General features: G+C 40.4%; 1 protein-coding gene across 27 annotated transcripts in view; it reads left to right on the top strand.

Moving 5' to 3' along the window:
- LOC103144611 (plectin-like) overlaps positions 1–14,011 on the top strand; it is a 132,587-nt gene that overhangs the window by 110,596 nt on the left and 7,980 nt on the right. For 22 of the 27 annotated variants that reach the window (XM_016677840.1, XM_016677819.1, XM_016677900.1 and 19 more), the window contains 13 exons: positions 31–183; positions 271–425; positions 538–664; positions 1,243–1,426; positions 1,538–1,564; positions 2,738–2,895; positions 3,483–3,661; positions 3,767–3,905; positions 4,582–4,938; positions 5,037–5,120; positions 5,215–5,319; positions 6,098–6,196; positions 8,814–12,167. In XM_016677840.1, the coding sequence (XP_016533326.1) occupies positions 31–183; positions 271–425; positions 538–664; positions 1,243–1,426; positions 1,538–1,564; positions 2,738–2,895; positions 3,483–3,661; positions 3,767–3,905; positions 4,582–4,938; positions 5,037–5,120; positions 5,215–5,319; positions 6,098–6,196; positions 8,814–12,167 (5,121 nt within the window). The remainder of the gene's footprint in view (positions 1–30; positions 184–270; positions 426–537; positions 665–1,242; positions 1,427–1,537; positions 1,565–2,737; positions 2,896–3,482; positions 3,662–3,766; positions 3,906–4,581; positions 4,939–5,036; positions 5,121–5,214; positions 5,320–6,097; positions 6,197–8,813; positions 12,168–14,011) is intronic. The other 5 variants (XM_016677988.1, XM_016677670.1, XM_016677779.1 and 2 more) reach the window with 2 other exon arrangements.

Below are 14,011 nucleotides of genomic sequence, written 5' to 3'. Positions count from 1 at the left end.
TTTTATTTTGTGTTTTTCTGTTCCAAACAGGAGCAAAAGGAGCAGATGAATGAATTTAAGACTTTGCTCAACGGACTGAACAAGAGGTCCAGGTCCATCATCCAGCTGAAACCCCGTAATCCCACCACCCCCATTAAGGGCAAGACGCCTATTCAAGCTGTCTGTGACTTCAAGCAGCAGGAGGTGAGATTCTTCAACCCAGATTCGAGCCTCAGGTTCAGAAGTATCACTGCGGCAGAACTTTAATCAGCCTGATTTAATGTGGTTCAGATCACCGTCCATAAAGGAGAAGAATGTGCTCTGCTCAACAACTCCCAGCCCTTCAAGTGGAAAGTGTTAAACCGCTCCGGGAACGAAGCAGTGGTTCCTTCTGTCTGCTTCCTTGTCCCTCCGGTCAATAAGGAGGCAGTGGACAGCGTGTCGGGGTAAGAAAACAAAACAAAACAATAAAACCAGAAGCAGACAAGATAAATTTTTTGAAGGATGCCTCTTTGCTGCTTATGTTTAACCTCATTTTTATGTCTACCCCTGCTTTAGTCTGGATTCAAATCTCCAGCAGATGACCTCCATGTGGCAGACGCTTCACATTAACTTGAAGAGTCTGCTGTCATGGCAGTACCTGACCAGAGATTTCACACAGATACGCTCCTGGAACATCGCCATGGTCGGTTTTAACGTTTTTTTTTTGTTGTTTTTTTTTTTTGATCGAATCAACTCAAAAATGTTCAATTTTCAGTGATTCAGATCATGTTATATTTCGAAAAAGAGTGCAGATTCTAATTTAAACCTTTAAATAGGTTTTTGTTCAGCTACAAATCTGAAGCTGTGGCTCGGATGCTAACGTTAGGGCTGTTTTTTGCTCTAAACACAACATTGAGAACTCTAATTATCAATTGAGGGAATAAGCAAATAAGCAGTACAAAACGGATTCATAGCACATTAGATTGATTTTTTTTCTTTTTGAGTGCTTCTTCCACCCACTGATGGGATGCTGCCCAGGGTATTGAGCCATAGTTCATAATAAATGAAATATTGTTTTTTCTTGTTTACTTCATTCATTTACAGTTTAAAATTAACATGTCTACCTCTTCTCTCAAAAGTCAGTTCTCTACAATACAAGCAAATAAACATTAATCAACCATCCAGATAGATACATCTTTACACACAAAACTGGAATATTAGGCTCCTAGGATTATTTTATCAGAAATCACATCTCTGTTTTTTTTTTTTTAATATCTGCAGTTAAAAACCATGAAACCAGAAGAGTACCGGCTGGTCATGAGAAACCTGGAGGCCCACTATCAAGACTTTATGCGGGACAGCCAGGACTCCCAGCTTTTCCGCCCCGACGACCGCATGCAGGTGGAGGACGACTACAACAAAGTCAGCCAGCATTTTGACAACCTGCTTCGTTCCATGGAGAAAGGTAAAACTAGCTTTGCTTTCAGAGAAACGAAGAAATCTGTGGATTTTTTGCAACATTTCTACAGTGGAAAAAAAAACAAAAAACAAACAAAATTGTCAATTCGCCTTTCAGGAGAATTTCAGGTTGTTAGGCTGAAAGGTGAGTGGTGCAAGGCTTAGACAAAGCTGCTGCAAACCGAGCTGATTTAAACGCTTTCCAGTTTTGGATGGATGACCAGACAGAAGCGTTAGCATGTAGACTAGTGTCTCGTTTGACAGCATGTTGTTTTGGCTCCCAGCCTGCCACACCAAGTGCATTTCACATGCTGCGAACACTATGTAGTGCTTTTTCTCACGCAGGTGTACAATGCCTTCCAGAAGTACTCATACCTCTAAAAGCTTTTCCAGTTTTGTCACGTTGCTAGAAGAAAGTGTTCGTTAGGGTTGCGTCGCCAGCCAACGTGTGCACATCTTCATGCATGAGCTTGACGTTTCACATCCACGAGTTACGCCGACCACTCGGCTGGATGAGCGACTGCCGCCTCGTCGCACAAAAGTGCCATACGAAATCAATAGAAAGTTTCTAAATTAACGTTTAAAACAAAATGGCGTCCTTTAGACCTTCCTGAATATAAAAACCTGGAAATCTTAGAATCTTCAGACATGTTTAGCTTCAGACAGTAAAACATTTTCTGTTTGAAAACTTGCATACGATGAGGGTTTTTGATACAGGGCTACATGGGCGGTTGCCCAGGGCGACATCAGAAAGGAGTGGAGCTCCCAAGAACTAGAAAATACAATATATCTTCCTAATGATTAGCTTGAGAATAAGATTAAATTAATCTTCCTAGCTTGACTTTAAACAAACATGCAGAACTACAACAGTATAATTTAGATAATAAAAAAGCTTAATAACCATGTATTTGTTGCCTTTCTTAACAATTATGTGATAATTTATGTTCGTCAGTCAGTTAAAATCACAAAATGCGTTGAGCCTAGTGGTGCTAATTTAACATATATATAAAAAAAACAGAGGTATGAATATTTCACCTTTGTAAGGTACTGTACGTATGGTTTGTTTATACATGCGACATAGTGTGTGTGATATAGATAAGTGTGTTTCAGAGACTTAACACACAAAAACCGCATGAATTATTGGCTTACATGTGAAAACACAGCACAATAAAAAGATGGCTTGACTAAATTAACCGAATCTCTCAGAATATGTCAACATGCTTCGTAAAATACATTTTTGTTTTGATTTTTTTTTTTAAGGCTAAATCTGTTCTCTGTTTACTTTCTGGTCTCACTAAATTCAAATGCGTCCGTGCAGGCCAACAGGACGAGACCCTGTGCAAGAACTACATCTCCGAGATCAAGGATCTGCGTCTGCGCATCGAGAACTGCGAGTCTCAGACTGTGAGTCGCATCCGCAAACCGCTGGACAAGGAGCCGCTGAAGGAATGCATCCAGAAGCGGACAGACCAGCAGGTAAACCCGCAGAAAACCCACAACACTCAAACAAAGTTGGGAGAAACGTGTTAGAAACGTGCGGTCGGCAAAAAGCCGAGCAGAAATGATAAATAAATAGGAGAGAGACGTTTTGCTGTTCTAATTTCCACTGAAATCTGTGTTTAAATGGAGAACACATGAGGAAAAAAAACCGAAAGGAAATACATATTTTTCATTTTTTAATGAAATTCTGTGGGAGTTGCAGAGATTATGGAGCCGCTGGCTGCAGTTCCACCACAGATGTTTTCATCTCTGCTCATACACAAGAACTAATAACCACCAAATCTCAGTACTGATTAATTTAATGTTTCTTAAAGAGTTATGTTTGTCAAATCTTACGACAAAGGATGAAATTTAGCTGTTGTGCTAATTCTTGTATTTTTACATCGCCGTAAATCACGCACAGTCCTAATCAAATAAATAACAAAAATATGTTTTGTTCCTTTTTATTTTATTCTTTAATTTAAATATTAGACATAGAGAAAATTTAAAAGCTGACTTTAGTCTCTTGTAATCCTTTAAATCTGTTTTAATGTTGTTACCTCTGGTCTTTCTTTGGTCCACAGAAAGTCCAGGGAGAACTGGAGGGTCTTAAGAAGGACCTGGACAAAGTGTCTGTGAAAACCCAGCAGGTGCTGGCGTCCCCTCAGCAGCCGGCCTCGGCTCCTGTCCTGCGGTCAGAACTGGATGTTACCGTGCAGAAGATGGACCACGTCTACATGCTCTCCTCTGTTTATCTTGAGAAGTATGTTGTTTTTTTTTTAATTATTCTTTAGCCACATTGAAAAAAGACTATGGCATTTTGCCCTCTGTTCTTCACGGACTTATTTTGCGCTTCTCGTCTCTTCAGGCTAAAGACTGTAGACATGGTGATCCGGAACACCCAGGGAGCGGAGGGAGTGCTGAAGCAGTATGAGGACTGTCTGCGAGAGGTTCAGGCTGTACCCAGTGACGTCACGGGGGTGGAGACCCAACGATCCAAGCTGAAGGTAAATAAATTATTCTGATTTTTATTATCATTTTTAATGGCTAAAACAAAATTACAGTCTTGAACTGTCTAAAAAGAAGAAGTGGATTTTAACATGTTATTAGTCTGGGTAGGTATACATAAAAAAATAACATAGACTCTTCCTGTTTTATTACCTAAAAGCTAAAAAAACGTTGAGTTTCAGAACAGTGAAGGGCTGTTTATATTGACTTTTTTAAACTTATGAAATTAGGGTTAGGGTTTGTCCAAATAATTGATCATTTGATTTTTTTTAAGTCACTGCCAGATCATAAGAAATATCACAGTTCACAGCTTTTTGACCTCTAGATGCTCTGAAATACATATTTATCTTTTTTTTTTTAATAACAGATGCTTCAGTATCATGTTCAATAATGATTCTCAGAACATACTTTTAGTGAAAACTAAAACATTTGAGCTCAAACTTCCGTAGTCTTAGAAATCTACCCAACAAATCGAGGAATTTGAGTCTGGAAAAGCATCAAATTTTGAGATGGAGATTTGTTGGAACCCTAAAGAAATCACTTCCTAAAAACGATTCTGTTTAATATTTTACAACACATAGCATAGCAGCAGAAACTTCGATCCAATGTACCGTAATAGTTAACTTGCGAATTTTACTATTTGAACTGAACGGATTGTTTTGCTACGATTGACAGAAAATGCGGGACGAGGCTGAGAGCCAGCAGCCGGTGTTCGACTCCATGGAGGAGGAGCTGAAGAAAGCCTCCGCCGTCAGCGACAAGATGTCCCGCGTTCACACCGAGCGGGACATTGAGCTGGACCACTACCGCCAGCTGACCACTAGCCTCCAGGACCGCTGGAAAGCCGTGTTCACCCAGATTGACCTTCGCCAGAGAGAGCTGGAGCAGCTCGGCCGACAGCTCGGTTACTATCGCGAGAGCTACGACTGGCTCATGCAATGGATCGCCGACGCCAAGCAAAGGCAGGAGAAGATCCAGGCCATGCCCATCAACAACACCAAAACTCTTAAAGAGCAGCTGGCACAGGAGAAGGTATGACGGAAACATTTTTATTTGCCATCAACATTTTCTAAGAGATAATTCAGCTGAACTTTTTACTTCAACCGTTTTTGTTTTTTTTATTTTTACAGAAACTGCTGAGTGAGATTGAGCAGAATCAAGGCAAAGTTGATGAGTGTCACAAGTATGCTAAAGCATACATTGATACAATCAAGGTGAGCCTCGAAGAAATCAAATCATAGCAGCAGACATCTTGCATTAACATACTTGAAAGTGTTCTGAGTTTAACTAATGTTTTCTTGCTAACAGGACTATGAACTGCAGTTGGTTGCCTACAGAGCTCAGGTAGAGCCTCTTGCTTCTCCTCTGAAGAAAGCTAAACTGGATTCTGCTTCTGACAACATCATTCAGGAGGTGCGCTTTTCAAACTACAGCTGTTTCTGGAGTACAAGACAAAAAAGAAAGTACAGAAAGAGACGGGTTATATGCACCATAAACCATGGCATTTGACGTTTTTAGCTTTTCTTACCGTTTTAGTTGTTAGCACTGTTAGGACAATGACCACCGCTACCATTGCCAACTGTGACCACACTTTTACTGTTACTTTAAAAAGACAAAATTATTATGTAGTCGAAACTATAAATTGTCTTTTAATGCTAGCTTTATTTTAAACTTAGCTTTATGTTTATGGTGTATAAAACAAAAAAGAAGGGGTAGAAAGAGGCCAGTAAAATGTGCACCAACAGGTCGATGTAAAACCAGACATTTGACAATTTTAACTTTTCTTACCATCTTAGTTTGTAGCGCTGTAAGAACAATTAGCCCTGCTAGCATTGCTAACAGTAACCACCTTCTTACTATTACTTTAAAAAGACCAAATTAATGCCTGGTTGACATTTTAACCTCATCATTTTTATACTGGTTTTATTACTGACCAAATCTATTTGTGGTGTTTAAGGCAGAAAAAAGGACTCGGAGACCAGTTAAATATCCACCAATAGGTCATCGTAAAACACAACAATTGAGCTTTTTAAATGGTACTATCTTAATTGTTAGCACTGTTAACACAATTAGCATTGCTAGCATTGCTAATTTGAGATCATTTTGTCAAGTTGCTGTACCTCAGCAAAAATACTAATCGTTGTTTAGAAGTTCATTCATCTTCTTGTGTTGTTTGTTTCTCCCAAATCAGTATGTGACTCTGAAGACTAAGTACAGCGAGCTGATGACTCTTACTAATCAGTACATCAAGTTCATCATCGACATGCAGCAACGCTTGGAGGACGAGGAGGTACGTGGCAACTGGCTGAGGGTCCCAAACAAACTAATCTCTTAACACTAACTAAACCAACCAACTGACCGAGCAAATATTCACTGAAACAGTAAACAAACAGCACAAACACAAACAGCACAAACATTTTGGTGTTCCCACCGAACACCAAAATGCATGCAGACACACACACACACACACACACACACACACACATGCACAGGCACTTCCAGTTTCTCTACTCCACTCACACACTATTTACATTTAATGTATGGGAGACAAATTCCTTTGCACTGGTCAAGCATGGAACAATGGCCTCCTGCAGCTTATTGGTTAGCAACACAGGCAAACGTTTTGGAAAATATTACATCCTTAAATATAAAAAACAGAAACTCAATTCAGATTATTGCAGGTAAATGCAACGCATGTGTTTTGAGTGTGTTTAAATGCTGTGTCAAATAACCGAATGTTTACTAGTTTTGAGCCACCTCTCATTTCTTTATACTGTTCACTACTTAGAGTCAGAGTTTCCAAAACAACCTGGCGGCTTACTTTGGCTTGTCTGTCAAATTGAAGTAGCTTTAATTATTGATGTATTTTTTTTAAGATTTTTTATGTAATCTAACAAAAATATGTTTCTGTAATTATAAAATTATTTCAAAAAGCCTGACGAAATTGTGCTTTAGGCAACTTTCTAAGACGTTTGTTGACTTGGAAGCAGAATATAAAGAAAAACAGGGGTGACTCACTGTCACATTACCGTAGTTTATTTAAAGTTCAAAATCACATTAAGTGATACAGTGCCATTCATACACACATACATACATATTCACTTCCATTCATTTCATATATATTTTCCCATTACAGATTTAAAATAAGGGGTTCTTTCTTTCACTTCTTTCAGTTTTTATCTTATTTATTTATTTTTTTTATTCCACAAGCCACTTTAAATCTTTTACGTTACACTCTCTTTCCCACCTCTGTTATTCCTACATTAACACAATTTTAAAGACACACATTCTTTCCTAACCCAGTGTTTTGTTTCTGTCCTTGCCTCCTATAACTGCTTGCCAGTGCTTTGCCATGTTTGAGCATTTAAGAGGTAAACTTTTCACTGTCTCAGGTACCTATCTAATTTGTATTCCTCATTCCTTCTCGTCATTTGTGTTTCTTTTAAAATGCATTTTGGCTTTTGAATGCATTATTTTTGCATTTTTATTAGAGATGCACTGATTAGAATTTTGTGACTGATCCCCTGCCTTTGTTTAGTATGGTTTTATTATTTTCAAGTATAGACAAATTGATCACAGAATTGACATTGTAAACTTTCTTTAGCTTATACTAGGCATTAGGGGAAGTAGTGTGGCTAGAGTAACTAAAACAGCAGGATCATTGTATTATTTTTAGAGAATGTAAATCCTTTGCTTCTAAGTTGTCTAAAAAGCAGCCAACATATAAAAAACATGACAAGTGTCCTGTAAGCTCAAAAGGGTAAAACTGAGCAACTTTGGAGTGCACAGATCAGCCTTTCTGTTGCCGCTTAAAATCTTTGTTCGCCCCTTCACTCTCTAGTGGCGTAAATGAACTCCAGACCTTTTTCAAAGTCCTATAAAAAAACTGAGTTTCTTCTCAAGTAGCCTTTTACTCATCTGTGCCTTCTCTGCTATTTAAATAACTCATTTGTTCTAAAAACAACTATGCCTCTTTATCTTAAGAGTCTTGGATAAAGGCTATTTTTTTTCTCCAGCCAATTTCTCAGTGCATCTCTACGTTTTATTGAAGCCTTCAGTAGAAATCCAGCTTACAGTTCAAAATAACACCTTGTCTTTAACATCCATTCCTACAGGCTATGCTTTAAATGTTCAGCTTTGTACCGTCAATGTCTCTGAAGCTTTTTCCGGTGTCCTCACAAACACAGTTGAACTAACCCTGAATATTTCTTCTTTGACTTTGCTGTACCCTTTAATTCTATTCAGTTATAAATAGTGATTTAAAGAACCCCCAGTGTGTGACGTGATCACAGTAGTCTGGTAGAATAGTGTTTTTAACTTAAATATTGAAAGGATAGGTACATTTAAACAAATACTCTAGACTGTTTACACAGAAAGGTAAATATAATGTGGAAAACTATCCATTGGGATCATTTATGTGTCATTAGTGAAAATATTTGAGATGTAAACACTATGAAATATACGTATGTTTAATGTTTAAAAATATCAACCCAACAAATTCCCAAAGCTACATCTACATTTGCATGCCATGATTTTCTTGCTGTGTTGTGAAGTGATATTTTGTTCCCTTATATTAACTGAATCATCCACATCTTTCTGTTTTTCCTGAATTGTCTTGTCATGATTAATTTTTTGATTGCATTGTGATTTTTTAACATCACCTTTATGAATGTGCACCTAATTTGCATCAAGTGATTGAACTTTTCTTTGAGCTAATTTTAACCTTAACACTGCCATGGTAATGCTTCACATTAGCCTGCTCTTAAACAAGTGTGTTTCGGCTCTGACGGAGAACGTAAAGACAACTGTAACCCACACTGTTTTGAGTCGGTCAATGTAAAGTGTTACCTTTAACCTGTCATGCTTGATTATAATCCTTTCTTTACCATTTGCTTCCACTAATGCAGAAAGCTGCACAGAAACTCAAAGCGGAAGAACAAAAAAAGATGGCGGAGATGCAGGCTGAGTTAGACAAACAGAAGCAGTTAGCTGAAGCTCAAGCGAAGGCCGTTGCTAAAGCTGAAAAAGAGGCCCAAGAGCTGAAGCTGAAAATGCAGGAGGAAGTAAACAGGCGAGAGATCGCTGCTGTAGATGCAGAAAAGCAAAAGCAAAACATCCAGCTGGAGCTGAGTGAGCTTAAAAACCTCTCAGAGCAACAGATCCAAGACAAAAGCCAGCAGGTGGATGAAGCTCTACAGAGCAGAGTCAAGATTGAAGAAGAGATCCGTCTTATTAGACTCCAGCTTGAGACCACCGTCAAACAAAAGTCTACCGCAGAATCTGAGCTCAAGCAACTTCGGAACAGAGCCGATGAAGCAGAGAAACTCAGAAAGGCAGCACAAGAAGAGGCAGAGAAGCTCCGCAAACAAGTCTGCGAAGAGACACAGAAAAAGCGCATGGCCGAAGAGGAACTTAAACGCAAATCTGAGGCGGAGAAGGAGGCGGCGAAAAAGAAACAAAAAGCTCTCGAAGACCTTGAAAACCTCAGGAGGCAGGCTGAGGAAGCCGAGAGGCAAGTCAAGCAAGCCGAGGTCGAAAAAGAAAGACAAATCAAAGTGGCTCATGAGGCAGCCCAGAAGAGCGCTGCCGCTGAACTCCAGAGCAAACACATTTCGTTTGCGGAAAAGACCTCCAAGTTGGAGGAATCACTCAAGCAAGAGCACGGCACTGTCCTTCAGCTGCAACAGGAAGCAACTCGCCTTATGAAGCAACAGGAAGATGCAGAAAATGCCAGAGAAGAAGCTGAGAAGGAACTGGAGAAATGGAGACAGAAAGCCAACGAAGCCCTTCGTCTGAGACTGCAAGCCGAAGAAGAAGCGCACAAGAAGACGCTAGCCCAGGAAGAAGCTGAGAAACAAAAAGAGGATGCGGAGCGCGAGGCCAAGAAGCGAGCCAAAGCTGAGGAGTCGGCCCTGAAACAGAAGGACATGGCGGAGAAAGAACTGGAGAGGCAGAGGAAAGTGGCCGAGAGCACAGCTCAGCAGAAGCTCACTGCGGAACAGGAGCTCATTCGACTCAGGGCAGATTTTGACAATGCAGAACAACAGAGGTCCCTGCTTGAGGACGAACTCTACCGTCTGAAGAACGAAGTCCTTGCTGCCCAGCAACAAAGGAAACAACTGGAAGATGAATTGGCCACAGTTAGGAGTGAGATGGATTTACTTATCCAGTTGAAGTCTAAAGCAGAAAAGGAGTCCATGTCCAACACTGAGAAGAGTAAACAGCTTCTTGAAGCAGAAGCCTCCAAGATGAGGGACCTGGCTGAGGAAGCAAGCCGACTCCGAGCCATTGCTGAGGAAGCCAAGCATCAGCGGCAGATTGCAGAGGAAGAGGCAGCTCGACAGAGAGCGGAGGCTGAGAGGATTCTCAAAGAGAAGCTCTCCGCGATCAGTGATGCTACTCGCCTAAAAACAGAGGCTGAGATTGCCCTGAAAGAGAAGGAGGCTGAAAACGAGAGACTGAGGAGACAAGCTGAGGATGAGGCGTACCAGAGGAAAGCCCTTGAGGACCAGGCAAACCAACACAAGCAAGACATTGAGGAAAAGATAGTTCAGCTCAAAAAGTCATCTGAGAATGAAATGGACAGACAAAGGGCACTGGTGGATGACACCCTCAAACAGAAGCGGATCGTTGAAGAGGAAATCCGAATCCTTAAGCTTAACTTTGAAAAGGCTTCGTCCGGAAAACTTGATCTGGAGCTGGAACTTAATAAGCTAAAGAACATTGCAGAGGAAACTCAACAAAGCAAGCTCAGAGCAGAAGAGGAGGCTGAAAAGCTAAGGAAGCTTGCCCTTGAGGAAGAAAAGAGGAGAAGAGAAGCAGAAGAAAAGGTCAAGAAAATTGCAGCAGCAGAGGAAGAGGCAGCCAGACAACGCAAGGCGGCCCAAGATGAGCTCGAGCGTCTGAAAAAGAAAGCAGAAGAAGCCAGGAAGCAGAAAGACGAAGCTGACAAAGAAGCTGAAAAACAGATTGTTGTCGCCCAACAAGCTGCCCTCAAATGCAACGCAGCAGAGCAGCAAGTGCAAAGTGTCCTTGCTCAACAGAAAGAGGACAGCTTAATGCAGAAGAAACTCAAGGAGGAGTACGAGAAGGCCAAGAAGCTCGCCAAGGAGGCGGAAGCCGCCAAGGAGAAGGCAGAAAGGGAGGCGGCTCTCCTTCGCCAACAAGCAGAGGACGCAGAAAGACAAAAGGCCGCTGCTGAGCAGGAAGCTACCATCCAAGCCCAAGCTCAGGAAGATGCTGAGAGGTTGAGGAAGGAGGCTGAGTTCGAAGCTGCCAAGCGAGCACAGGCAGAAGCCGCAGCCCTCAAGCAGAAAGAACAAGCCGATGCTGAGATGGCGAAGCACAAAAAACTGGCCGAGCAAACGCTAAAGCAAAAGTTCCAAGTAGAGCAAGAGCTCACAAAGGTCAAACTTCAGCTTGACGAAACAGATAAACAGAAGTCTGTGTTGGACGAAGAGCTGCAGCGCCTGAAGGATGAAGTCGATGATGCCGTCAAACAGAAGGCCCAGGTGGAGGATGAACTGTTCAAAGTTAAGGTTCAGATGGAGGAACTACTCAAGCTGAAGATGAAAATTGAGGAGGAAAATCAACGGCTTATCAAAAAAGACAAGGACAACACACAAAAATTCCTTGCCGAGGAGGCCGAGAACATGAAGAAGCTTGCAGAAGATGCCGCTAGGCTCAGTGTCGAGGCCCAAGAGGCTGCTCGCTTGAGACAGATTGCAGAAGACGATCTCAACCAGCAGCGAGCACTTGCAGACAAAATGCTCAAGGAGAAAATGCAAGCCATACAAGAGGCATCCAGACTCAAAGCTGAGGCTGAGATGCTCCAAAAGCAGAAAGATCTGGCTCAGGAGCAGGCGCAAAAGCTCATGGAGGACAAACAGCTAATGCAGCAGCGTCTAGAGGAGGAAACCGAGGAGTACCAGCGATCGCTTGAAGCAGAAAGGCAAAAGCAACTGGGAATCCTAGCAGAAGCCGAAAAACTCAAACTTCAGGTCTCTCAGCTCAGTGATGCTCAGGCCAAAGCTGAAGAAGAGGCTAAAAAGTTCAAGAAACAGGCAGACACTATTGCAGCCCGCCTTCATGAGACAGAAATTGCCACAAAACAAAAAATGACGGCTGTCGAAAAACTGGAGTATGAGAAACAAAATACCAGCAAAGAGGCTGATGATTTACGCAAAGCGATCGCAGACCTAGAGAATGAGAAGTCTAGACTGAAAAAGGAGGCTGAGGAACTTCAAAATAAGTCAAAAGAGGTATTGTGTCAAAAATGACATAGCAGAGCAGCTTATGTCATTGTCAATACTGTCTAAATACTAACCCATTTCTTCCTTAAAATTTACTTTGTTCTTTCTTTGATTATACTAATCACAAATCAATATTTTTAATTATGTCCTGATTTTAATTTTAATTTTCTTACAGTGCACTGTGCTCATGTGGATCATATCCCGAATGCCTTCTGATGTCCTGGAATAATTTTCCATTTTAAACCATGTCTCATTCTCTTTTAATTTCACATTTAGGTTAAATCCATAAAACCTACAAAAGTATGATAGATCAGTTTAAAAACAAAGAAAAACAAACTAATCAGTAATTTCATAAGCATGTTAAATCCATGCTTATGAAATTAGCATGGATTTAGCCTGACAGTCATGGCCTAATGCATGATTAGGCCAATCTAAAAGAATTATTTGAAAAGTCTGATAGATTTTCTCTGTCCCACATCAGGTCCCTCTAACATATTTAATGTAATTATTTTCTCCTGCTCTAAGATAACACTAATTGCTTATTTATCGTAAATATCTTACTTATTTTCACATATCATACACAAGTGAATGTTTAGTCGTACTTGTTTTGAAAATTAATATTTATATCTGTCCGTTATTTAACCGACTGTCAGGTTGGAGAAATTGAAGATGATCTTTCCATATTAAACAGGCAGTGACATTTCATTCTATTAACGTTATAACTTGGAGTTGGCCATTTCAGTATATTGAGCTCAGTCATTCAAAATTACCGTATTTTCCGCACTATAAGGCACACCTAAAAACCTTAATTTTCCTCAAAAGCCGACAGTGCGCCTTATATATGGACCAATGTTGAGCCACAACAGGTCTAGCAACTACGGTAAGAAGCCGCCGACTTCATTTTCGCCCGTAGAAGAGGAACCGCGCGGTGCATGCTGGGATAGTTGTCGGAACGCTGGTTTGTAATCTATTAATAAAGTTTGACTGACCTATCTACCTACCGACCGTCTAGAATCAGGTCGTCTGTCGGTCATTTAGCACCACGTTCTCTACGAACATGCTGTGCGCGAACGGAGAAGGGTGACCACTGTCCAGCCACGCCCCAGCCCAGTCGCAGAAGACTCTCCTCGCCAACCGGAGCCGGACTGTTTTGTTGACATTCCCTTTAGTGCAGCTCCATCTAGTGGATGCATAACGTAACTCCAGCCTCTACTGTAACTTCTATTCTATGCGTCTTATAATGCGGTGGGCCTTATGTATGAAAAAAGTTTTAAAATAGGCCATTCATTGAAGGTGCGCCTTATAATACAGTGCGTATTATAGTGCGGAAAATACGGTAAATAAATATATACTGTAATGATAAATAATGACCAGCTACAAAATGAACGTCTCCATGAAATAAAAACAAAGTAATTATAAAACCATATTTTCTTAATGGGGAGCTATTCAATATAAATGTATTTATTTATTTACATATTTCATGGGCTTTTTGTTAAAAACTGTTTTTATTTCTGGCTCCTTTAGTTCATGTTCTTATATACAAATGAGGGGGCGGAGTTTGCACAAAACCCCACCCACAAAGAAAACTCCGCCCCCTCATTTCAATATGAGAACATGAAATAAAACAGCCTGAAATAATAAAAAAAAAATTAGTTAAGAAAATAAACGTCCCTGAAGTATGTAAAGTGGCATTTACAAAATAAATGTCACAAAGTAAAACACCATTATGAAATTAATAAATAATGACATGCATACAAAAGTCCTTAAATAAATGAATGATGACTGACAAAATATGCCCCCGATTAAAAAATATTTTTTTAATGTATTTTTTTGTTTTTATTTCATAGGGACAT

This window comes from Poecilia formosa, unplaced genomic scaffold (assembly GCF_000485575.1).
Source record: "Poecilia formosa unplaced genomic scaffold, Poecilia_formosa-5.1.2 Scaffold0, whole genome shotgun sequence".
Classification (NCBI taxonomy): domain Eukaryota; kingdom Metazoa; phylum Chordata; class Actinopteri; order Cyprinodontiformes; family Poeciliidae; genus Poecilia; species Poecilia formosa.
Note: the sequence above shows the minus strand (reverse complement) of the source record. Positions and strands in the feature narration are given on the sequence as shown.